The following is a 26521-nucleotide window of genomic DNA, read 5'->3' as shown; positions in this document are numbered from 1 at the left end:
CATCTCACGCCTTCTCTTGCCTTCTCTCTCCTTCTCCATCTCTCTCCATCTCTCTCCTTCTCCATCTCTTGCCTTCTCTCTCCTTCTCTCTCCTTCTCCATCTCTCTCCTTCTCTCTCCTTCTCTCTCCTTCTCCATCTCTCTCCTTCTCTCTCCTTCTCCATCTCTCTCCTTCTCTCTCCTTCTCCATCTCTCTCCTTCTCTCTCCTTCTCCTTCTCTCTCCTTCTCTATCTCTCTCCTTCATCTCTCTCTGTCTCCATCTCTTGCCTTATCCATCTCTCTCCTCTCTCCTTCTCCATCTCTCTCCTTCTCCATCTCTCTCCTTCTCCATCTCTCTCCTTCTCCATCTCTCTCCTTCTCCATCTCTCTCCTTCTCCATCTCTCCTTCTCTCTCCTTTTCCATCTCTCTCCTTCTCTCTCCTTCTCCATCTCTCTCATTTTCCTTCTCTTTCCTTCTCTCTCATTCTCTTTCCTTCTCTCTCCTTCTCCATCTCTCTCCTTCTCCATCTCTCTCCTTCTCTTGCCTTCTCTCTCATTCTCCATCTCTCTCATTCTCCATCTCTCTCCTTCTCCATCTCTCTCCTTCTCTTGCCTTCTCTATCCTTCTCCATCTCTCTCCATCTCTTGCCTTCTCTCTCCTTCTCCATCTCTCTCCTTCTCCATCTCTCTCCTTCTCCATCTCTCTCCTTCTCCATCTCACTCCTTCTCCATCTCACTCCTTCTCCATCTCACTCCTTCTCCATCTCACTCCTTCTCTTGCCTTCTCTCTCCTTCTCCTTCTCTCTCCTTCTCTCTCCTTCTCCATCTCTCTCCTTCTCCATCTCTCTCCTTCTCCGTCTCTCTCCTTCTCCGTCTCTCTCCTTCTCCGTCTCTCTCCTTCTCCATCTCTCTCCTTCTCCATCTCTCTCCTTCTCCATCTCTCTCCTTCTCCATCTCACTCCTTCTCTTGCCTTCTCTCTCCTTCTCCTTCTCTCTCCTTCTCTCTCCTTCTCCATCTCTTGCCTTCTCTCTCCTTCTCCATCTCTTGCCTTCTCTCTCCTTCTCCATCTCTCTCCTTCTCCATCTCTCTCTCTCGTTCTCTTCTTCTCTCCACAGCTTTATAAAGAGATAGAGCTGGGCTCCAAAATAACCAAAGTCATCCAGTTCGACAGGGATGAGTCCTGTATGATTGGCTACGGTAAGGATGAGTCCTGTATGATCCTGTATGATTGGTTACGGTAAGGATGAGTCCTGTATGATTGGTTACGGTAAGGATGAGTCCTGTATGATTGGTTCGGTAAGGATCAGTCCTGTATGATTGGTTACGGTGAGATCAGTCCTGTATGATTGGTTACGGTAAGGATGAGTCCTGTATGATTAATTTACGGTAGGATCAGTCCTGTATGATTGGTTACGGTAAGGATGAGTCCTGTATGATTGGCTACGGTAAGGATCAGTCCTGTATGATTGGTTCTGGTAAGGATGAGTCCTGTATGATTGGTTACGGTAAGGATGAGTCCTGTATGATTGGTTACGGTAAGGATGAGTCCTGTATGATTGGTTACGGTAAGGATCAGTCCTGTATGATTGATAAGGATGAGTCCTGTATGATTGGTTACGGTAAGGATCAGTCCTGTATGATTGGTTACGGTAAGGATGAGTCCTGTATGATTGGCTACGGTGAGATGAGTCCTGTATGATTAGTTGTAAGGATGAGTCCTGTATGATTGGCTACGGTAAGGATCAGTCCTGTATGATTGGCTATGGTAAGGATGAGTCCTGTATGATTGGCTACGGTAAGGATGAGTCCTGTATGATTGGTTACGGTAAGGATGAGTCCTGTATGATTGGTTACGGTAGGATGAGTCCTGTATGATTGGCTACGGTAAGGATGAGTCCTGTATGATTGGCTACGGTAAGGATGAGTCCCTGTATGATTGGCTACGGTAAGGATGAGTCCTGTATGATTGGCTACGGTAAGGATGAGTCCTGTATGATTGGCTACGGTAAGGATGAGTCCTGTATGATTGGCTACGGTAAGGATGAGTCCTGTATGATTGGCTACGGTAAGGATGAGTCCTGTATGATTGGTTACGGTAAGGATGAGTCCTGTATGATTGGCTACGGTAAGGATGAGTCCTGTATGATTGGCTACGGTAAGGATGAGTCCTGTATGATTGGCTACGGTAAGGATGAGTCCTGTATGATTGGCTACGGTAAGGATGAGTCCTGTATGATTGGCTACGGTAAGGATGAGTCCTGTATGATTGGCTACGGTAAGGATGAGTCCTGTATGATTGGCTACGGTAAGGATGAGTCCTGTATGATTGGTTACGGTAAGGATGAGTCCTGTATGATTGGCTACGGTAAGGATGAGTCCTGTATGATTGGTTACGGTAAGGATGAGTCCTGTATGATTGGCTACGGTAAGGATGAGTCCTGTATGATTGGTTACGGTAAGGATGAGTCCTGTATGATTGGCTACGGTAAGGATGAGTCCGTATGATTGGCTACGGTAAGGATGAGTCCCGTATGATTGGCTACGGTAAGGATGAGTCCGTATGATTGGTTACGGTAAGGATGAGTCCTGTATGATTGGTTACGGTAAGGATGAGTCCTGTATGATTGGTTACGGTAAGGATGAGTCCTGTATGATTGGCTACGGTAAGGATGAGTCCTGTATGATTGGCTACGGTAAGGATGAGTCCTGTATGATTGGCTACGGTAAGGATCAGTCCTGTATGATTGGCTACTTATTTTTGAAGGATCAGTCCTGTATGATTGGCTACGGTAAGTGATGAGTCCTGTATGATTGGCTACGGTAAGGATGAGTCCTGTATGATTGGTTACTTATTTTTTGAAGAAACATTCAAATGAAGGAGCTGGACAAGATGGCGGACTGAACACAACAGTGTAGATCACCTCAATATAAAATTGTAATATTCAATATCAGTAAGTCAGACTAAATATTAGCATTTCACAAACTGGTGAAACACAAAATATATCATAAGACTACAGAAATGTATCGACAAATATTATGAAAACAAGCATATATATATATATATGCTGGCAGCTATATATGAAAACAAGCAACAGACAAACATGACGGAGAGTAAAACAGGGGAACCAATCAACATGGAGAGTAAAACGGGAACCAATCAACACGGAGAGTAAAACAGGGGAACCAATCAACATGGAGAGTAAAACAGGAGAACCAATCAACATGGAGAGTAAAACAGGGGAACCAATCAACATGGAGAGTAAAACAGGGGAACCAATCAACACGGAGAGTAAAACAGGGGAACCAATCTCAACATGGAGAGTAAAACAGGGGAACCAATCAACATGGAGAATAAAACAGGGGAACCAATCAACACGGAGAATAAAACAGGGGAACCAATCAACACGGAGAGTAAAACAGGGGAACCAATCAACATGGAGAGTAAAACAGGGGAACCAATCAACACGGAGAGTAAAACAGGGGAACCAATCAACACGGAGAGTAAAACAGGGGAACCAATCAATATGGAGAGTAAAACAGGGGAACCAATCAATATGGAAGTAAAACAGGGGAACCAATCAACATGGAGAGTAAAACAGGGGAACCAATCAATATGGAGAGTAAAACAGGGGAACCAATCAATATGGAGAGTAAAACAGGGGAACCGATCAACATGGAGAGTAAAACGGGAACCAATCAACATGGAGAGTAAAACAGGAGAACCAACCAACATGGAGAGTAAAACAGGGGAACCAATCAACATGGAGAGTAAAACAGGGGAACCGATCAATATGGAGAGTAAAAGAACCAATCAACACGGGAACCAATCAATATGGAGAGTAAAACAGGGAACCAATCAACATGGAAGTAAAACAGGGGAACCAATCAACATGGAGAGTAAAACAGGGGAACCAATCAACATGGAGAGTAAAACAGGGGAACCAATCAACATGGAAGGGGAGTAAAACAGGGAACCAATCAACATGGAGAGTAAAACAGGGGAACCAATCAACATGGAGAGTAAAACAGGGGAACCAATCAACATGGAGAGTAAAACAGGGGAACCGATCAACATGGAGAGTAAAACAGGGGAACCGATCAATATGGAGAGTAAAACGGGAACCAATCAATATGGAGAGTAAAACAGGGGAACCAATCAACATGGAGAGTAAAACAGGGGAACCAATCAACATGGAGAGTAAAACAGGGGAACCAATCAACACGGAGAGTAAAACAGGAGAACCGATCAATATGGAGAGTAAAACAGGGGAACCGATCAACATGGAGAGTAAAACAGGGGAACCAATCAACATGGAGAGTAAAACAGGGGAACCAATCAATCCCTACCATACTGTCCATGGTAGGGATGGAATAATGGAACACCCAATACTGTCCATGGTAGGGATGGAATAATGGAACACCCAATACTATCCATGGTAGGGGTTGATTAATGGAACACCCAATACTGTCCATGGTAGGGGTTGATTAATGGAACACCCAATACTGTCCATGGTAGGGGTTGATTAATGGAACACCCAATACTGTCCATGGTAGGCTGCTGCTGTTAGCTGTCTGTATGCTGCTGTATGCTGCTGTATGCTGCTTCATGCTGCTGTATGCTGCTGTTAGCTGCTGTTCACTGTCTGTATGCTGCTGTTAGCTGCCAGTAAATCAAATCAAATCAAATTTTATTTGTCACATACACATGGTTAGCAGATGTTAATGCGAGTGTAGCGAAATGCTTGTGCTTCTAGTTCCGACAATGCAGTGATAACCAACAAGTAATCTAACTAACAATTCCAAAACTACTGTCTTATACACAGTGTAAGGGGATAAGGAACATGTACATAAGGATATATGAATGAGTGATGGTACAGAGCAGCATACAGTAGATGGTATCAGGGGAGTACAGTATATACATATGAGATGAGTATGTAGACAAAGTAAACAAAAAGTGGCATAGTTAAAGTGGCTAGTGATACATGTGTTACATAAGGATGCAGTCGATGTTGTAGAGTACAGTATATACATATGTATATGAGATGAATAATGTAGGGTAAGTAACATTATATAAGGTAGCATTGTTTAAAGTGGCTAGTGATATATTTACATCATTTCCCATCAATTCCCATTATTAAATGGCTGGAGTTGGGTCAGTGTCAATGACAGTGTGTTGGCAGCAGCCACTCAATGTTAGTGGTGGCTATTTAACAGTCTGATGGCCTTGAGATAGAAGCTGTTTTTCAGTCTCTCGGTCCCAGCTTTGATGCACAATACTGTCCTGACCTCGCCTTCTGGATGATAGCGGGGTGAACAGGCAGTGGTTCGGGTGGTTGATGTCCTTGATGATCTTTATGGCCTTCCTGTAACAACGGGTGGTGTAGGTATGCTGCTGTTAGCTGTCTGTATGCTGCTGTTAGCTGTCTTTATGCTGCTGTTAGCTGCCAGTAGGCTGCTGTTAGCTGTCTGTATGCTGCTGTTAGCTGTCTGTATGCTGCTGTTAGCTGCCAGTATGCTGCTGTTAGCTGCTATTAGCTGCCAGTATGCTGCTGTATAGCTGCTATTAGCTGCCAGTATGCTGCTGTTAGCTGCTGTTAGCTGCCAGTATGCTGCTGTTAGCTGCCAGTATGCTGCTGTTAGCTGCCAGTATGCTGCTGTTAGCTGCCAGTATGCTGCTGTTAGCTGCCAGTATTCTGCTGTTAGCTGTCTGCATGCTGCTGTTAGCTGCCAGTATGCTGCTGTTAGCTGTCTGTATGCTGCTGTTAGCTGCCAGTATTCTGCTGTTGCTGCCAGTATGCTGCTGGTAGCTGTCTGTATGCTGCTGTTAGCTGTCTGTATGCTGCTGTTAGCTGCCAGTATGCTGCTGTTAGCTGCTGTTAGCTGCCAGTATGCTGCTGTTAGCTGTCTGTATGCTGCTGTTAGCTGTCTGTATGCTGCTGTTAGCTGTCTGTATGCTGCTGTTAGCTGTCTGTATGCTGCTGTTAGCTGTCTGTTAGCTGCCAGTATGCTGCTGTTAGCTGCCAGTATGCTGCTGTTAGCTATCTGTATGCTGCTGTTTGCTGTCTGTATGCTGTCTGTATGCTGCTGGTAGCTTTCTGTATGCTGCTGGTAGCTTTCTGTATGCTGCTGGTAGCTGCCAGTATGCTGCTGGTAGCTGTCTGTATGCTGCTGTTAGCTGTCTGTATGCTGCTGTTAGCTGCCAGTATGCTGCTGTTAGCTGCTGTTAGCTGGCAGTATGCTGCTGTTAGCTGCTGTTAGCTGTCTGTATGCTGCTGTTAGCTGTCTGTATGCTGCTGTTAGCTGTCTGTTAGCTGCCAGTATGCTGCTGTTAGCTGCCAGTATGCTGCTGTTAGCTGTCTGTATGCTGCTGGTAGCTGTCTGTATGCTGCTGGTAGCTGTCTGTATGCTGCTGTTTGCTGTCTGTATGCTGTCTGTATGCTGCTGGTAGCTTTCTGTAACTGCTGGTAGCTGTCTGTATGCTGCTGGTAGCTGTCTGTATGCTGCTGTTAGCTGCTGTTAGCTGTCTGTATGCTGCTGTTTGCTGTCTGTATGCTGTCTGTATGCTGCTGGTAGCTGTCTGTATGCTGCTGGTAGCTGTCTGTATGCTGCTGTTTGCTGTCTGTATGCTGCTGTTTGCTGTCTGTATGCTGTCTGTATGCTGCTGGTAGCTGTCTGTATGCTGCTGGTAGCTGTCTGTATGCTGCTGTTAGCTGTCTGTATGCTGTCTGTATGCTGCTGGTAGCTGCCAGTATGCTGCTGTTAGCTGTCTGTATGCTGCTGTTTGCTGTCTGTATGCTGCTGTTTGCTTTCTGTATGCTGCTGTTTGCTGTCTGTATGCTGCTGGTAGCTGTCTGTATGCTGTCTGTATGCTGCTGTTAGCTGCCATTATGCTGCTGTTAGCTGCTGTTAGCTGCCAGTATGCTGCTGTTTGCTGTCTGTATGCTGCTGTTTGCTGTCTGTATGCTGCTGTTTGCTGTCTGTATGCTGTCTGTATGCTGCTGTTAGCTGCTGTTAGCTGCTGTTAGCTGCCAGTATTCTGCTGTTAGCTGCCATTATGCTGCTGGTAGCTGTCTGTATGCTGCTGTTTGCTGTCTGTATGCTGCTGTTTGCTGTCTGTATGCTGTCTGTATGCTGCTGTTAGCTGCCAGTATGCTGCGGTTAGCTGCCATTATGCTGCTGGTAGCTGTCTGTATGCTGCTGTTTGCTGTCTGTATGCTGCTGTTTGCTGTCTGTATGCTGCTGGTAGCTTTCTGTATGCTGCTGGTAGCTTTTGTATGCTGCTGGTAGCTGTCTGTATGCTGCTGTTAGCTGTCTGTATGCTGCTGTTAGCTGCCAGTATGCTGCTGTTTGCTGTCTGTATGCTGTCTGTATGCTGCTGTTAGCTGCTGTTAGCTGCTGTTAGCTGCCAGTATTCTGCTGTTAGCTGCCATTATGCTGCTGGTAGCTGTCTGTATGCTGCTGTTTGCTGTCTGTATGCTGCTGTTTGCTGTCTGTATGCTGTCTGTATGCTGCTGTTAGCTGCCAGTATGCTGCGGTTAGCTGCCATTATGCTGCTGGTAGCTGTCTGTATGCTGCTGTTTGCTGTCTGTATGCTGCTGTTTGCTGTCTGTATGCTGCTGGTAGCTTTCTGTATGCTGCTGGTAGCTGTTTGTATGCTGCTGGTAGCTGTCTGTATGCTGCTGTTAGCTGTCTGTATGCTGCTGTTAGCTGCCAGTATGCTGCTGTTAGCTGTCTGTATGCTGCTGTTAGCTGCTGTTAGCTGCCAGTATGCTGCTGTTAGCTGCCAGTATGCTGCTGTTAGCTGTCTGTATGCTGCTGTTAGCTGCCAGTATGCTGCTGGTAGCTGTCTGTATGCTGCTGTTTGCTGCTGTTTGCTGCTGTTAGCTGCCAGTATGCTGCTGTTAGCTGTCTGTATGCTGCTGTTAGCTGTCTGTTAGCTGCAAGTATGCTGCTGTTAGCTGCCAGTATGCTGCTGTTAGCTGCTGTTAGCTGCCTGTATGCTGCTGTTAGCTGCTGTTAGCTGCCTGCATTCAGCTGCGGTCAGAGACCTGTCTGTATGCAGTACAGCTCTCTCAACATACTGAGTCTGCAGAGCCAGAGCCCCCTGATGGGAGAGCCTAATATACAAGGAAAATCTCAACACTGCTAAATAGAACCTTGACGACCTCGTACCTAGCCGGTGGGGTGCCCCCACCCAGGCAGTGGCAGTGCTGGCAACACTGGCAGCAGTAACCCATGGAGAGGGGGGTCACACTCGGACATTCAGAGAGGGGGTCACACTCGGACATTCAGAGCTGGGGGGTCACACTCAGGGGGTCACACTCGGACATTCAGAGAGAGGGGTCACACTCGGACATTCAGAGAGGGGGTCACACTCTGACATTCAGAGAGGGGGTCACACTCGGACATTCAGAGAGGGGGTCACACTGACATTCAGAGAGGGGGGTCACACTCGGACATTCAGAGAGGGGGTCACACTCGGACATTCAGAGAGGGGGGTCACACTCGGACATTCAGAGGGGGTCACACTCGGACATTCAGAGAGGGGGGTCACACTGGACATTCAGAGAGGGGGTCACACTCGGACATTCAGAGATGGGTCACACTCGGACATTCAGAGAGGGGGGTCACACCGGACATTCAGAGAGGGGGTCACACTCGGACATTCAGAGAGGGGGTCACACTCGGACATTCAGAGAGGGGGGGTCACACTCGGACATTCAGAGAGGGGGGTCACACTCGGACATTCAGAGAGGGGGGTCACACTCGGACATTCAGAGAGGGGGTCACACTCGGACATTCAGAGAGGGGGGTCACACTCGGACATTCAGAGAGGGGGTCACACTCGGACATTCAGAGAGGGGGTCACACTCGGACATTCAGAGAGGGGGGTCACACTCGGACATTCAGAGAGGGGGTCACACTCGGACATTCAGAGAGGGGGGTCACACTCGGACATTCAGAGAGGGGGGTCACACTCGGACATTCAGAGAGGGGGTCACACTCGGACATTCAGAGAGGGGGTCACACTGACATTCAGAGAGGGGGTCACACTCGGACATTCAGAGAGCTGGGGGGGACATTCAGAGGGGGGTCACACTCGGACATTCAGAGAGGGGGGTCACACTCGGACATTCAGAGAGGGGGCAAATTATTGTGGCCCTGGTGGCACAAGATAATTAAAAGGTCTGACTGCACAGAGATGCTTGGGAATATGGGGCGACAGGTAGCCTAGTGGTTAGAGTGTAGAGGTGGCAGGTAGCCTAGTGGTTAGTGTGTAGGGGCGGCAGGGTAGCCTAGTGGTTAGAGTGTAGAGGCGACAGGGTAGCCTAGTGGTTCAGTGTAGGGGCGACAGGTAGCCTAGTGGTTAGGAGTGTAGAGGCGACAGGGTAGCCTAGTGGTTGTGTAGAGGTGGCAGGGTAGCCTAGTGGTTAGAGTGTAGGGGGACAGGTAGCCTAGTGGTTAGAGTGTAGGGGCGACAGGTAGCCTAGTGGTTAGAGTGTAGGGGCGACAGGTAGCCTAGTGGTTAGAGTGTAGAGGACAGGTAGCCTAGTGGTTAGAGTGTAGAGGCGACAGGTAGCCTAGTGGTTAGGGAGAACAGGGTAGCCTAGTGGTTAGAGTGTAGAGGCGACAGGTAGCCTAGTGGTTAAGTGTGACAGGTAGCCTAGTGGTTAGAGTGTAGCAGGTAGCCTAGTGGTTATTTATTTATTTTTATTTTACCTTTATTTAACTAGTCAAGTCAGTTAAGAACGCATTCTTATTTTCATGACGGCCTAGGAGCAGTGGGTTTAATGACAGATTTGTACCCTTCCGGTTATTTGCAACCTTCCGGTTACCAGTCCAACGCTATAACCACTAGGCTACCCTGCCACCCCACTGACAAGCAGTTAACAGCATGGTTAGAGCGTTGGACTAGTTTAACTGTAAGGTTGCGAGATCGAATCCCGAGCTGACGAGGTAGAAATCTGTCGTTCTGCCCCTGATTTGTTCTTAACTGCCTTAGTTAAATAATAGTATGGTCACAACGGGGGAACATGTGTGGGTGTTTCAGGGGAAGGGGGTGGATCTGACCTCCATCACCTAGGACGTGACAATGGTTCATCAAATCCCCCCATTCCTGCCCCTTTTTTTGTAGCTCAGTTTTTCAGGCCGTCTCATATAGCTGCAACTGTATACGCTTTTGTAAATCAAGACCTTTCTTGAGTTGGGCTCTGAGATGGCGCAACTGTTGAGCATCTGGTTGTTTGTGGGGGGGGAAAGGGTGTGTGTGTGTGTGTGTGTGTGTGTGTGTGTGTGTGTGTGTGTGTGTGTGTGTGTGTGTGTGTGTGTGTGTGTGTGTGTGTGTGTGTGTGTGTGTGTGTGTGTGTGTGTGTGTGTGTGTGTGTGTGTGTGTGTGTCCCACAACTGTTGCGAGGGAGTAAAATATGTTAGGGACACTATAGGATGAATCACAATAATTGTTTACTAAAATATCATTTTTTGTAATAGCGAGACTGATGAGATGTAAAAATCCTTTGCATAAACTGCCTAGATTACTGCAAATATGAATAGCTAATTATGGAAGATAAATAGGAATTTAAAATTGTATAATACTAATCGAGGTGAGGGCAAAATGCATTTGATCTGCTTCTGTTCTGTGGGTGGCACTGTGCTGTTTTCAAAGGATGGGTCCCGGTCTCTCCGGGACCATAGGATCCTGGGGGTCGGGGGTCGTCTGCCAGTCATTGGGATGACAAACCAACTCTGGATGAGGAAGGGTTTTAAGCGGGTGGAATAGTGAGGACCGATTGGTGGTTTACTTAGTAGCAATGCAAAAGTCATGGTACAGTTATATAGACACTCAATCATCATGTTTCTTTTTAATGGTAAGTTTAACAAAAATATATTATGATAAATAAAATTATAAGTTTTCTCATTATGGTAAGTGGTGAAATAAGTATAGCCAGTTCTAATTGTAATGGCTTAGCAGATAAAAAATAAACGATTATCAGTATTTACCTGGCTAAAAGAGAAGGAATATAATATCTATTGTTTACAGGAAACTCAGTCAACAATTTTAGATGAAGTTTTGTGGAAAAAGGACTTTGGGGGCCAAATATATTTCTCCCATATTTCTCCCAGTTTGCCCATCTTAATCTTTTCTTTTTAGTGGCCAGTCTGAGATATTATATTTTTCTTTGCAACTCTGCCTAGAAGGCATCCTGGAGTCGCCTCTTCACTGTTGACGTTGAGACTGATGTGTTGCAGGTAGTATTTAATGAAGCTGCCAGTTGAGGACTTGTGAGGCGTCTGTTTCTCAAACTAGACACTCTAATGCACTTGTCCTCTTGCTCAGTTGTGCACAGGGGACACCCACTCCTCTTTCTATTCTGGTTAGAAACGGTGTGCGCTGTTCTGTGAAGGGAGGAGTGAACACACAGCTTTGTATGAGATCTAGAGTTTCTTGGCAATTTCTCACATGGAATATCAATTAGACTTTATCCGATATAACATAGGTACAGCACATCCCCTTATTGTATGGGACACTTTTAAATGTGACTTTAGAGGCCATGCAATTCAGTACTCCTCTATAAAACAAAAGCGATTTAGGTCAAAAGAGTCCATATTAACAAAGGAAATTGAAGGACTAACAGAACAGACAGGTGGCAATAAAAACTACCTTAGAGGCACGGAATAAGTTAGAGGAAAATGGAGGAACTTATTCTAGAAAGATCCAGTGTAATATAGTATAAAAATAAAGCTGGATGGGACATGGGGAAAAATGCACCAAATATATTTTTCAATCTTCAACATAGAAATGCAAAAACAAATGTAGCAACATTTTTTATCTTTAATTTACAATCTGAAGAAACGATGAGAATAGAAAGTACTTTTGTGAATCATCACAGTTCAAATAGAAATCCAAAATAGATGGTGTTGAGAGATAGACGGGAGGGGTTGAATGGAGATGAAGGGACTGGATGGTGTTGAGAGATAGATGGGAGGGGTTGAATGGAGATGAAGGGACTGGATGGTGTTGATGGAGATAGACTGGAGGTGTTGAATGGAGATGAAGGGACTGGATGGTGTTGAGAGATAGACGGGAGGGGTTGAATGGAGATGAAGGGACTGGATGGTGTTGAGAGATAGATGGGACTGGATGGTGTTGAATGGAGATGAAGGGACTGGATGGTGTTGAGAGATAGATGGGAGGGGTTGAATGGAGATGAAGGGACTGGATGGTGTTGAGATAGATGGGAGGGGTTGAATGGAGATGAAGGGACTGGATGGTGTTGAGAGATAGATGGGAGGGTTGAATGGAGATGAAGGGACTGGATGGTGTTGAGATATAGATGGGAGGGGTTGAATGGAGATGAAGGGACTGGATGGTGTTTTGAGATATAGATGGGAGGGGTTGAATGGAGATGAAGGGACTGGATGGTGTTGAGATATAGACAGGAGGGGTTGAAGGGACTGGATGGTGTTGAGAGATAGATGGGAGGGGTTGAATGGAGATGAAGGGACTGGATAGTGTTGAGAGATAGACGGGAGGGGTTGAATGGAGATGAAGGGACTGGATGGTGTTGAGAGATAGACAGGAGGGGTTGAAGGGACTGGATGGTGTTGAGAGATAGATGGGAGGGGTTGAATGGAGATGAAGGGACTGGATGGTGTTGAGAGATAGATGGGAGGGTTGAATGGAGATGAAGGGACTGGATGGTGTTGAGAGATGACGGGAGGGGTTGAATGGAGAGATAGATGAAGGGACTGGATGGTATTGAATAGATGGGAGGGGTTGAGATGAAGGGACTGGATGGTATTGAGAGATAGCGGGAGGGGTTGAATGGAGCTGATGGGACTGGATGGTGGAATAGACGGGAGGGTTGAATGGAGATGAAGGGACTGGATGGTGTTGAGAGATAGACGGGAGGGGTTGAATGGAGATGAATGGAGATGAAGGGACTGGATGGTATTGAGAGATAGACGGGAGGGGTTGAATGGAGCTGAAGGGTGGGACTGGATGGTATTGAGAGATAGATGGGAGGGTTGAATGGAGATGAAGGGTGGGACTAATAACAAGATAACCAATGTAAACACAGTTACAAATCAAACTGGATGAACTTCAGAAATAGAGGAAGGACTAAAAACAAACTTAATATAACTATTGTAAAATAGATTGTGTCTGTAAAATGTGTATAAGTATGGTACAGTTGAAGTCGGAAGTTTACATACACCTTAGCCAAATACATTCCAAAATTCCTGACATTTAAGCCCAGTAATAATTCCCTGTTTTAGGTCAGTTAGGATCACCACTTTATTTTAAGAATGTGAAATGTCAGAATAATAGTAGAGAGAAATATTTATTTCAGCTTTTTTTTCTTTCATCTCATTCCTAGTGGGTCAGAAGTTTACATAAACTCAATTAGTATTTGGTAGCATTGCCTTTTAAATTGTTTAACTTGGGTCAAACGTTTCTGGTAGCCTTCCACAATCTTCCCACAATAAGTTGGGTGAATTTTGGCCCATTCCTCCTGACAGAGCTGGTGTAACTGAGTCAGGTTTGTAGGCCTCCTTGCCTCACATACGCTATTTCAGTTATGCCCACAAATTTTCTATGGGATTGAGGTCAGGGCTTTGTGATGGTCACTCCAATACCTTGACTTTGTTGTCCTTAAGCCATTTTGCCACAGCTTTGGAAGTATGCTTGGGGTCATTGTCCATTTGGAAGTATGCTTGGGGTCATTGTCCATTTGGAAGACCCATTTGGAAGTATGCTTGGGGTCATTGTCCATTTGGAAGACCCATTTGTGACCAAGCTTTAACTTCCTGACTGATGTCTTGAGATGTTGCTTCAATATATCCACATACTTTTCTTTCCTTGTGATGTCATCTACTTGGTGAAGTGCACCAGTCCCTCCTGCAGCAAAGCACCCCCACAACATGATGCTGCCACCCCCGTGCCTCACGGTTGGGATGGTGTTCTCCGGCTTGCAAGCCTCCCCTTATTTCCTCCAAACATAACGATGGTCATTATGGCCAAATAGTTCTATTTTTGTTTCATCAGACCAGAGGACATTTCTCCAAAAAGTACGATCTTTGTCCCCATGTGCAGTTGCAAACCGTAGTCTGGCTTTTTTATGGCGGTTTTGGAGCAGTGGCTTCTTCCTTGCTGAGCGGCCTTTCAGGTTATGTCGATATAGGACTCGTTTTACTGTGGATATAGATACTTTTGTATCTGTTTCCTCCAGCATCTTCACAAGGTCCTTTGCTGTTGTTCTGGGATTGATTTGCACTTTTTGCACCAAAGTACGTTCATCTCTAGGAGACAGAATGTGTCTCTTTCCTGAGCGGTATGACGGCTGCGTGGTCCCATGGTGTTTATACTTGCTTAAGTATTGTTTGTACAGATGAACGTGGTAACTTCAGGCGTTTGGAAATTAGTCCCAAGGATGAACCAGACTTGGTACCTCCCAAGGATGAACCAGACTTGGTACCTCCCAAGGATGAACCAGACTTGGTACCTCCCAAGGATGAACCAGACTTGGTACCTCCCAAGGATGAACCAGACTTGGTACCTCCCAAGGATGAACCAGACTTGGTACCTCCCAAGGATGAACCAGACTTGGTACCTCCCAAGGATGAACCAGACTTGGTACCTCCCAAGGATGAACCAGACTTGGTACCTCCCAAGGATGAACCAGACTTGGTACCTCCCAAGGATGAACCAGACTTGGTACCTCCCAAGGATGAACCAGACTTGGTACCTCCCAAGGATGAACCAGACTTGGTACCTCCCAAGGATGAACCAGACTTGGTACCTCCCAAGGATGAACCAGACTTGGTACCTCCCAAGGATGAACCAGACTTGGTACCTCCCAAGGATGAACCAGACTTGGTACCTCCCAAGGATGAACCAGACTTGGTACCTCCCAAGGATGAACCAGACTTGGTACCTCCCAGGATGAACCAGGATGAACCAGACTTGGTACCTCCCAAGGATGAACCAGACTTGGTACCTCCCAAGGATGAACCAGACTTGGTACCTCCCAAGGATGAACCAGACTTGGTACCTCCCAAGGATGAACCAGACTTGGTACCTCCCAAGGATGAACCAGACTTGGTACCTCCCAAGGATGAACCAGACTTGGTACCTCCCAAGGATGAACCAGACTTGGTACCTCCCAAGGATGAACCAGACTTGGTACCTCCCAAGGATGAATCAGACTTGGTACCTCCCAAGGATGAACCAGACTTGGTACCTCCCAAGGATGAACCAGACTTGTGAAGGTCTACAATATTTTTTCTGAGGTCTTGGCTGATTTTCTTTTGAATTTCCCATGATGTCAAGCAAAGAGGCACTGAGTTTGAAGGAAGGCCTTGACATACATCCACAGGTACACCTCCAATTGGCTCAAATTATGTCAATTAGCCTATCAGAAGCTTCTAAAGCCATAGCATCATTTTCTGTAATTTTCCAAGCTGTTTAAAGGCACAGGCAACTTAGTGTATGTAAACTTCTGACCCATTTGAATTGTGGTACAGTGAATTATAAGTGAAATAATCTGTCTGTAAACAATTGTTGGAAAAATTACTTGTGTCATGCACCAAGTAGATGTCCTAACTGACTTGCCAAAGTTCTAACAAGAAAAGTTTGTTAACCAGTGTATGTAAAAGTTTTTGTGGAGTGTATGTAAACTAGTTTTAATGACTCCAAAAGTGGATGTAAACTAGTTTTAATGACTCCAACCTAAGTGTTTTAATGATGTAAACTAGTTTTAATGACTCCAACCTAAAAGTGTATGTAAACTAGTTTTAATGACTCCAACCTAAGTGTATGTAAACTAGTTTTAATGACTCCAACAACTAGTTTTAATGACTCCAACCTAAGTGTATGTTTTAATGAAACTAAGTGTATGTAAACTAGTTTTAATGACTCCAACTAGTTTTAATGACTCCAACCTAAGTGTTTTATGTAAATGTAGTTTTAATGACTCCAACTAGTTTTAATGACTCCAACCTAAAAGTGACTCAATGTTAACTTCCTACTTCAACAGTATATAACATTCCATTGATTACTGTAGAAGCTGGAAGTAGAAGACTATATATTTACTCCAAAAATGTATGGAGGATTGGAAATGATGCAGACAATTACATTGATGGAAGCAACAGTCTATCTGCAAAATATTAAAGCTGATCCACCCCTAGAAAAAAGGGATGAGTCCTGTATGATTGGCTATGGTAAGGATGAGTCCTGTTTGATTGGCTATGGTAAGGATGAGTCCTGTTTGATTGGCTATGGTAAGGATTAGTCCTGTATGATTGGCTACGGTAAGGATGAGTCCTGTTTGATTGGCTATGGTAAGGATTAGTCCTGTATGATTGGCTACGGTAAGGATTAGTCCTGTTTGATTGGCTACGGTAAGGATGAGTCCTGTTTGATTGGCTACGGTAAGGATGAGTCCTGTATGATTGGCTACGGTAAGGATGAGTCCTGTTTGATTGGCTACGGTAAGGATCAGTCCTGTATGATTGGCTACGGTAAGGATGAGTCCTGTTTGATTGGCTACGGTAAGGATGAGTCCTGTTTGATTGGCTACGGTAAGGATGAGTCCTGTTTGATTGGCTACGGTAAGGATGAGTCCTGTTTGATTGGCTACGGTAAGGATTAGTCCTGTATGATTGGCTACGGTAAGGATGAGTCCTGTTTGATTGGCTACGCTAAGGATGAGTCCTGTTTGATTGGCTATGGTAAGGATGAGTCCTGTATGATTGGCTATGGTAAGGATGAGTCCTGTTTGATTGGCTATGGTAAGGATGAGTCCTGTATGATTGGCTACGGTAAGGATCAGTCCTGTTTGATTGGCTACGGTAAGGATCAGTCCTGTTTGATTGGCTACGCTAAGGATGAGTCCTGTTTGATTGGCTATGGTAAGGATGAGTCCTGTATGATTGGCTACGGTAAGGATCAGTCCTGTTTGATTGGCTACGGTAAGGATGAGTCCTGGATCCTATGAATCGCATTCTCACAGTTTCATCATCTATTATAATACAGTGTGTTCGTCCCAAATGTTATTTATATAGTGCTCTACTTTTGACTTTGGGCCCTGGTTAAAAGTAGTGCACTTCACTATAAAGGGAATAGGGTGGCATTTGGGACGCAGCCTTGTCCACATTCACAGATCATTTAACATGCTAAGAATGAAGCGACTTCCCTTTCAATTTATAATTTATAATAATATATGTCATTTAGCAGACGCTTTTATCCAAAGCGACTTACAGTCATGTGTGCATACATTCTACGTATGGGTGGTCCCGGGAATCGAACCCACTACCCTGGCGTTACAAGCGCCATGCTCTACCAACTGAGCTACAGAAGGACCACAATTTCAATCATGTTGTAGTATACAGTGTCTAAATTTCCACCACTGAGAGAATATTTTCACTAGCAGATGTGTTGTCATGCATTCTGTTATTCTAGTCACGTCTCAGATTACTTGTGTTTGTTAGACTGATCCCTGTCGGTGATTTGGTGATGTGTGTTGAGTAAGGAATTGATTCTCTCTCCTCTTATCCCCCTCTCCCTCCTCTCTCTCTTCTCATCCCCCTCCTCCTTCTCTCCTCTCCCTCTGCCTCTCCTCTCATCCCCCTCCGTCTCTCCTCTCATCCCCCTCCGTCTCTCCCCTCATCCCCCTCCTCCGTCTCTCCTCTCATCCCCTCCGTCTCTCCTCTCATCCCCCTCCGTCTCTCCTCTCATCCCCCTCTGTCTCTCCTCTCATCCCCCTCCGTCTCTCCTCTCATCCCCTCCGTCTCTCCTCTCATCCCCCTCCTCCGTCTCTCCTCTCCCTCCGTCTCCTCTCTCCGCCCCCTCTCCTCTCCCTCCGTCCCTCCTCTCCTCCCCCTCTGTCTCTCCTCTTCCTCCTCGTCCTCCTCTTTCTCCTCCCCTCTCCCCTCCCTCCGTCTCTCCCCTCCCTCCGTCTCTCCTCTTTCTCCTCCCCCTCTCCCCTCCCTCCGTCTCTCCCCTCCCTCCGTCTCTCCTCTCCTCTGTCTCTCCTCTCATCCCCCCGTCTCTCCTCTCCCGCCCCCTCTCCTCTCCCTCCTTCTTTCCTCCCTCCGTCTCTCCTCTCCTCCGTCTCTCCCCTCTGCCCCCTGTCCTCTCCCTCTGTCTCTCCTCTCCTCTGTCTCTCTTCTCCCTCTGTCTCTCCCCTCTGCCCCTGTCCTCTCCCTCTGTCTCTCCTCTCCTCTGTCTCTCCTCTCCCTCCGTCTCTCCCCTCTGCCCCCTGTCCTCTCCCTCTGTCTCTCCTCTCCCTCCGTCTCTCCCCTCTGCCCCCTGTCCTCTCCCTCTGTCTCTCCTCTCCCTCTGTCTCTCCTCTCCCTCTGTCTCTCCTCTCCCTCTGTCTCTCCTCTCCTCCGTCTCTCCTCTCTGCCCCCTGTCCTCTCCCTCTGTCTCTCCTCTCCCTCCATCTCTCCCCTCTGCCCCCTGTCCTCTCCCTCTGTCTCTCCTCTCCCTCTGTCTCTCCTCTCCCTCTGTCTCTCCTCTCCCTCTCTCTCCTCTCCCTCTGTCTCTCCTCTCCCTCTGTCTCTCCTCTCCCTCTGTCTCTCCTCTCCCTCTGTCTCTCCTCTCCCTCTGTCTCTCCTCTCCCTCTGTCTCTCCTCTCCTCTGTCTTTCCCTCTGCCCCCTGTCTTTCCCCTCTGTCTCCCCTGTCTTCATCCCTCTGTCTCTCCTCTCATCCCCCTCCTCTCTCTCTCATCCCCCTCCTCCTCTCTCATCCCCCTCCGTCTCTCCTCCTCCCTCCCCCTCTCCTCTCCCCTCCGTCCCTCCTCTCCTCCCCCTCCTCCGTCTCTCTCCTCCCCCTCCGTCTCTCCTCTCTGGCCCCTGTCCTCTCCCTCTGTCTCTCCTCTCCTCCGTCTCTCTTCTCCCTCCGTCTCTCCCCTCTGCCCCCTGTCCTCTCCCTCTGTCTCTCCTCTCCTCTGTCTCTCCTCTCCCTCCGTCTCTCCCCTCTGCCCCCTGTCCTCTTCCTCTGTCTCTCCTCTCCTCCGTCTCTCCTCTCTGCCCCCTGTCCTCTCCCTCTGTCTCTCTCTCCGTCTCTCCCATCTGCCCCCTGTCCTCTCCCTCTGTCTCTCCCTCCGTCTCTCCCCTCTGCCCCCTGTCCTCTCCCTCTGTCTCTCCTCTCCTCTGTCTCTCCTCTCCCTCCGTCTCTCCCCTCTGCCCCCTGTCCTCTCCCTCTGTCTCTCCTCTCCCTCTCTCTCCTCTCCCTCTGTCTCTCCTCTCCCTCTGTCTCTCCTCTCCCTCTGTCTCTCCTCTCCCTCCGTCTCTCCTCTCTGCCCCCTGTCCTCTCCCTCCGTCTCTCCTCTCCCTCTGTCTCTCCTCTCCTCTGTCTTTCCCCTCTGCCCCCTGTCCTCTCCCTCTGTCTCTCCTCTCCTCCGTCTCCTCTCCCTCCGTCTCTCCTCTCTGCCCCCTGTCCTCTCCCTCTGTCTCTCCTCTCCTCCATCTCTCCTCTCCCTCCGTCTCTCCTCTCTGCCCCCTGTCCTCTCCCTCTGTCTCTCCTCTCCTCTGTCTCTCCTCTCCCTCCGTCTCTCCCCTCTGCCCCCTGTCCTCTCCCTCTGTCTCTCCTCTCTCCGTCTCTCTTCTCCCTCCGTCTCTCCCCTCTGCCCCCTGTCCTCTCCCTCTGTCTCTCCTCTCCCTCCGTCTCTCCCCTCTGCCCCCTGTCCTCTCCCTCTGTCTCTCCTCTCCTCCGTCTCTCTTCTCCCTCCGTCTCTCCCCTCTGCCCCCTGTCCTCTCCCTCTGTCTCTCCTCTCCTCTGTCTCTCCTCTCCCTCCGTCTCTCCCCTCTGCCCCCTGTCCTCTCCCTCTGTCTCTCCTCTCCCTCTGTCTCTCCTCTCCCTCTGTCTCTCCTCTCCCTCTGTCTCTCCTCTCCTCCGTCTTTCCCCTCTGCCCCCTGTCTTCTCCCTCTGTCTCTCCTCTCATCCCCTCTGTCTCTCCTCTCATCCCCCTCCTCCGTCTCTCCTCTCCCTCCGTCTCTTCTCTCCGCCCCCTCTCATCCCCCTCCTCCGTCTCTCATCCCCCTCCGTCTCTCCTCTCCCGCCCCCTCTCATCCCCCTCCTCCGTCTCTCCTCTCCCGCCACTCTCATCCCCCTCCTCCGTCTCTCATCCCCCTCCGTCTCTCCTCTCCCGCCCCCTCTCCTCTCCCTCTGTCTCTCCTCTCCCTCCGTCTTTCCTCTCTGCCCCCTGTCCTCTCCCTCTGTCTCTCCTCTCCTCCGTCTCTCTTCTCCCTCCGTCTCTCCCCTCTGCCCCCTGTCCTCTCCCTCTGTCTCTCCTCTCCTCCGTCTCTCTTCTCCCTCCGTCTCTCCCCTCTGCCCCTGTCCTCTCCCTCTGTCTCTCCTCTGTCTCTCCTCTCCCCTCTGCCCCCTGTCCTCTCCTCTGTCTCCCCTCTGCCCCCTGTCCTCTCCCTCTGTCTCTCCTCTCCTCCGTCTCTCCTCTCTGCCCCCTGTCCTCTCCCTCTGTCTCTCCTCTCCCTCCGTCTCTCCCATCTTTTCCCCCTGTCCTCTCCCTCTGTCTCTCCTCTCCCTCCGTCTCTCCTCTCTGCCCCCTGTCCTCTCCATCCGTCTCTCCTCTCCCTCTGTCTCTCCTCTCCTCTGTCTTTCCCCTCTGCCCCCTGTCCTCTCCCTCTGTCTCTCCTCTCCTCCATCTCCTCTCCCTCCGTCTCTCCTCTCTGCCCCCTGTCCTCTCCCTCTGTCTCTCCTCTCCTCCATCTCTCCTCTCCCTCCGTCTCTCCTCTCTGCCCCCTGTCCTCTCCCTCTGTCTCTCCTCTCGTCTGTCTCTCCTCTCATCCCCCTCCGTCTCTCCTCTCTGCCCCCTGTCCTCTCCCTCCCTCCGTACTCCTCCGTCTCTCCTCTCCCTCTGTCTCTCCTCTCTGCCCCCTGTCCTCTCCCTCTGTCTCTCCTCTCCTCCGTCTCTCCTCTCCCTCTGTCTCTCCTCTCCTCCGTCTCTCCTCTCCCTCCGTCTCTCCTCTCTGCCCCCTGTCCTCTCCCTCTGTCTCTCCTCTCCTCCGTCTCTCCTCTCCTCCGTCTCTCCTCTCCCTCCGTCTCTCCTCTCCTCCGTCTCTCCTCTCCTTCCGTCTCTCCTCTCTGCCCCCTGTCCTCTCCCTCCGTCTCTCCTCTCCTCCGTCTCTCCTCTCCCTCCGTCTCTCCTCTCCTCCGTCTCTCCTCTCCCTCCGTCTCTCCTCTCCTCCGTCTCTCCTCTCCCTCCGTCTCTCCTCTCCCTCCGTCTCTCCTCTCCTCCGTCTCTCCTCTCTGCCCCCTGTCCTCTCCCTCCGTCTCTCCTCTCCTCCGTCTCTCCTCTCTGCCCCCTGTCCTCTCCCTCTCTTTCCCTCCTCCGTCTCTCCTCTCCTCCAGGGTTTTCCATCTCAGTGGTGGAGGAGGATTCAGTGCAGCAGCTCTACATTACCGATGTGAAGGCGGGAGGATTAGCCTTCGCTAAAGGTTCCTTACCACACACACCATCTATAGTGGGAAGATACCATATAGATATACAGAACCAGACAGAGAGGGCAGGTAGTGGGAAGATGGACCAGAACCAGACAGAGAGGGAAAATTTCCACCAGTGAGAGAATATTTTCAAACATACACCTCATTACTTATAGAGTACACAGGCATCTCCCTGACACGATGAGGATCTCTGTAGCATATAACCATAGGAGATCGGTACTGCAGATTAGAGGGGCCTTTCTCAGGTCCCATAGAGAGGGAAATGGATCCCTCCTGGGGCTGAGAGAGAGAGAGTATTAACAACCTCATGGTGCCAGGAAAGAGTGAAGACCATATAAATATTATATTGTATAGTATAGACAGTGTGAGACCCCCACCTCCATACACACACACTAATATACCATCTTGGCTCTTCAGGTCTGAATGCGGGGGATGAGATCTTGCAGCTGAATGGGAAAGACTCGTGCAAATTGAAGTTCGGGGACATGAAGGGGGCGTTTTCCCAGGCCTCTCTGTCCCTGACCGTCAACACTCTGCCCTCCACGGACCGACGACAAATCTGTTACCTGCCCCCCCGACGCTCTGACGCACAGGAAGTCCTCCACACAGACATCTTCTCTATGAACCAGGGTGAGTTACAGTAGTCCTCTATACTGACGTGAACCAGGGTGAGTTACAGTAGTCCTCTATACTGACGTGAACCAGGGTGAGTTACAGTAGTCCTCTATACTGACGTGAACCAGGGTGAGTTACAGTAGTCCTCTATACTGACGTGAACCAGGGTGAGTTACAGTAGTCCTCTATACTGACGTGAACCAGGGTGAGTTACAGTAGTCCTCTATACTGACGTGAACCAGGGTGAGTTACAGTAGTCCTCTATACTGACGTGAACCAGGGTGAGTTACAGTAGTCCTCTATACTGACGTGAACCAGGGTGAGTTACAGTAGTCCTCTATACTGACGTGAACCAGGGTGAGTTACAGTAGTCCTCTATACTGACGTGAACCAGGGTGAGTTACAGTAGTCCTCTATACTGACGTGAACCAGGATATGTAAGATCTGCATCCCAAATGGCTATTCCTTTTCACAGCCTACACCTTATGTGGCCCGGGTCAAAAGTAGTGTACTGAATAGGGTGCCATTTGGGATGCCGGTGATTATTATTATGCTAGCTGGACAGCGACCTCATCGTGGTCTTTCTGCTCCAGAGGAGATTCTGGATGACGGGGTTGGTCTGACGCTGGAGAGTTCTGGAGACAGCCTGGACGACGAATCTGAGAGCTTCAGCGAGGCAGACCAATGCAGAAAGGTAGGACTCTCGTATCTCTTCATTCTTAATGTTTTTTTTTAACCTTTTTCTTTAAGCGGGTGGAAGTCTGAGATGTGGGATACAACAGACAGACGTTTCAGGTGACGATATGTTCCCTGAACATTTGTTCTAGAGGTGGTCTGTACTAGTGGTTTATCTCTGGGGGGATGTGAGTTGCTTTTGGGATAGAGGTGTCGATTTGTTATCAATCTCAATATGCAACATATCTCAGTATCAGCAATATCCTCCTTTCAGGCTTTTATTCTGAGGGCTCCACTTGGGACACAGCCTTTTGTAGTATAGGCCTGGTTTCAGGCAGTCTGCTCTCTAGGCCTGGTTTCAGGCAGTCTGCTCTCTAGGCCTGGTTTCAGGCAGTCTGCTCTCTAGGCCTGGTTTCAGGCCGTCTGCTCTCTAGGCCTGGTTTCAGGCAGTCTGCTCTCTAGGCCTGGTTTCAGGCAGTCTGCTCTCTAGGTTTCAGGCAGTCTGCTCTCTAGGTTTCAGGCTGTCTGCTCTCTAGGTTTCAGGCCGTCTGCTCTCTAGGTTTCAGGCCGTCTGCTCTCTAGGTTTCAGGCCGTCTGCTCTCTAGGTTTCAGGCAGTCTGCTCTCTAGGTTTCAGGCCGTCTGCTCTCTAGGTTTCAGGCCGTCTGCTCTCTAGGTTTCAGGCCGTCTGCTCTCTAGGTTTCAGGCAGTCTGCTCTCTAGGTTTCAGGCAGTCTGCTCTCTAGGTTTCAGGCAGTCTGCTCTCTAGGTTTCAGGCAGTCTGCTCTCTAGGTTTCAGGCAGTCTGCTCTCTAGGTTTCAGGCAGTCTGCTCTCTAGGTTTCAGGCCTGAGGTTCATTATTTCTCCACCTGACACTAATGTCTGACACCTGCTGGAGTTCACACTTCCTTCCTCTCTTCCTCCTCCATTATTTACTATGTCACTGCAGTTTTTCCTTTCTTACTCTCTGTCTCAGTGTCCCTCTTTGCTCCCTCCTCTCTCTCTGTCTCTCTGTCTCCCTTTCTCTCTCTCTCTCTCTCTCTCTCTCTCTCTCTCTCTCTCTCTCTCTCTCTCTATCATCTGTCTCTGTCTCTCTCCTCTCCTCTCTGTCTCTCTCTCATCTGACTCTGTTTCTCTCTCTCCCTCTCCTCTCTCTCTCTCTCTCTCTCTCTCTCTCTCTCTCTCTCTCTCTCTCTCTCTCTCTCTCTCTCTGTCTCTCTCTCTCTATCATCTGTCTCTGTGTCTCTCCCTCTCTCTCATCTGTCTCTCTCTCACCTGTCTCTGTCTCTCTCCCTCTCCTCTCTGTCTCTCTCTCATCTGTCTCTCTCTCCCTCTCCTCTCTGTCTCTCTCTCATCTGACTCTGTTTCTCCCTCTCCTCTCTCTCTCTCTCCCTCTCCTCTCTCTCTCTCCCTCTCTCTCTCTCTCCCTCTCCTCTATCTCTCTCTCTCTCTCCCTCTCTCTCTCTCTCTCTCTCTCTCTCTCTCTCTCTCTCTCTCTCTGTCTCTGTCTCTGTCTCTGTCTCTCTCTCTGTCTCTCTCTCTCTCTCTCTCTCTCTCTCTCTCTCTCTCTCTCTCTCTCTCTGTCTCTCTCTCTCTCTCCTCTCTGTGTCTCTCCCTCTGTCTGTCTCTCCCTCTCCTCTCCTCTCTCTCTGTCTCTCCCTCTCCTCTCGCTCTGTCTCTCCCTCTCTTCTCTCTCTCTGTGTCTCTCTCTTCTCTCTCTCTGTGTCTCTCTCTGTGTGTCTCTCTCCTCTCGCTCTGTCTCTCCCTCTCTTCTCTCTCTCTGTGTCTCTCTCTGTGTGTCTCTCTCTCTCCTCTCTCTCTCTCTCTCTCTGTCTGTATCTCCCTCTCTCTCTGTCTCTCTCTCTGTGTCTCTCCCTCTCCTCTCTCTCTGTCTCCCCCTCCTCTCTCTCTGTCTCTCTCTCTCCTCTCTCTCTCTGTCTCTCTCTCTCCTCTCTCTCTCTGTGTCTCTCTCATCTGTCTCTGTGTCTCTCTCTCTCTCGCTCTCTCTCTGTATCTCCCTCTCTCTCTGTCTCTCTCTCTGTGTCTCTCCCTCTCATCTGTCTCTGTGTCTCTCTCCTCTCTCTCTGTCTCTCCCTCTCCTCTCTCTCTCTGTCTCTCCCTCTCCTCTCTCTCTGTGTCTCTCCCTCTCCTCTCTCTCTGTGTCTCTCCCTCTCCTCTCTCTCTGTGTCTCTTTCTCTCTCCTCTCTCTCTGTGTCTCTCCCTCTCCTCTCTCTCTGTGTCTCTCTCCTCTCTCTGTCTCTCTCCCTCTCCTCTCTCGCTGTGTCTCTCCCTCTCCTCTCTCTCTGTGTCTCTCCCTCTCCTCTCTCTCTGTGTCTCTTTCTCTCTCCTCTCTCTCTGTCTCTCCCTCTCCTCTCTCTCTGTGTCTCTCTCTCTCTGTCTCGCTCTCTGTCTCTCTCTCCCTCTCCTCTCTCCCTCTCCTCTCTCTCTGTGTCTCTCCCTCTCCTCTCTCCCTCTCCTCTCTCCCTCTCCTCTCTCTCTGTGTCTCTCCCTCTCCTCTGTCTCTCTCTCCCTCATCTCTGTCCCAAACTAGGGAAGTGAAGTAGATAATAAACAAAAGTGAAATTAACAATAAACAGTAAACATTACACTCACAAAAGTTCCAAAATAATAAAGACATTTCAAATGTCATATTATGTCTATATACAGTTTTGTAATGATCTGTAAATAGTTCAAGTACAAAAGGGAAAATAAATAAACATAAATAAGGGTTTTATTTACAATGGTGTTTGTTCTTCACTGGTTGCCCTTTTCTCGTGGCAACAGGTCACAAATCTTCCTGCTGTGATGTCACACTGTGGTATTTCACCCAGTAGATATGGGAGTTTATCAAAATCGGATTTGTTTTTTTTCCGAATTCTTTGTGGATCTGTGTAATCTGAGGGAAATATGTGTCTCTAATATGGTCATACATTTGGCAGGAGGTTAGGAAGTGCAGGAGGGCTCTCTCTGCCCGAGTGCCTGCCTGGTAGAAAACGTTCAAGTAACCACGCAAGAAAATCCTGACAGGAGCAAAATAATGGCATCCTAATCCCTCTACAGTGCACTACTTTTGACCACAAAAATAGTGCACTTAATAGGGAACAGGGTGCCTTTTGGGATGCAGGGAAAAAACGTTGTTTCTCTGTGAAATACGCTAATGACTGCCGTGGCTTGCTAATTAGCTAGTCGCTGCTGTCAGAGTCAGCCCCAGTAATAATGGTGCAAAATGATAACATGGTTGTTAGCTGCTGAGATGCTCCACCTCTCTCTCTCTGTCTCTCTCTCTGTCTCTCTCTCTCTCTGTCTCTCTCTATCTCTGTCTCTCTCTATCTCTGTCTCTCTGTCTCTCTCTCTGTCTCTCTCTCTCTCTGTCTCTCTCTCTCTCTGTCTCTCTCTCTCTCTCTCTCTCTCTGTCTCTCTGTCTCTGTCTCTGTCTCTCTCTCTCTCTCTCTCTCTCTCTCTCTCTCTGTCTCTCTCTCTCTCTGTCTCTGTCTCTCTCTGTCTCTCTCTGTCTCTCTCTGTCTCTGTCTCTCCCCGTCTCTCTCTCAATTCAATTCAAGGTCTTTATTGGCATGGGAAACATGTGTTAACATTGCCAAAGCAAGTGAGGTAGATAATATACATCAATATATATCTCTCTGTCTCTCTCTCTCTTTCTTCTCTCTGCTCGCTCCCTTCTCTCTGCTCGCTCCCTTCTCTCTCTCTGTCTCTCTCTCTCTCTCTTTCTCTCTCTCTCTTTCTCTCTCTCTCTCTCTCTCTCTCTCTCTCTCTCTCTCTCTCTCTCTCTCTC

General features: G+C 48.6%; 1 protein-coding gene across 1 annotated transcript in view; it reads left to right on the top strand.

The window, feature by feature from the left end:
• The window catches only part of LOC123993827 (rho guanine nucleotide exchange factor TIAM1-like), a 108048-nt gene that overhangs the window by 4798 nt on the left and 76729 nt on the right, over positions 1-26521 (top strand). Inside the window, exons 2-5 of the mRNA XM_046296296.1 lie at positions 1096-1177; positions 21352-21438; positions 21862-22074; positions 22653-22753. Coding sequence (XP_046152252.1) covers positions 1096-1177; positions 21352-21438; positions 21862-22074; positions 22653-22753 — 483 coding nt within the window. The remainder of the gene's footprint in view (positions 1-1095; positions 1178-21351; positions 21439-21861; positions 22075-22652; positions 22754-26521) is intronic.

The sequence above is a fragment of the Oncorhynchus gorbuscha genome, linkage group LG13 (genome assembly GCF_021184085.1).
Source record: "Oncorhynchus gorbuscha isolate QuinsamMale2020 ecotype Even-year linkage group LG13, OgorEven_v1.0, whole genome shotgun sequence".
Lineage (NCBI taxonomy): Eukaryota > Metazoa > Chordata > Actinopteri > Salmoniformes > Salmonidae > Oncorhynchus > Oncorhynchus gorbuscha.
This window is presented reverse-complemented; position numbering and strand designations above follow the sequence as displayed.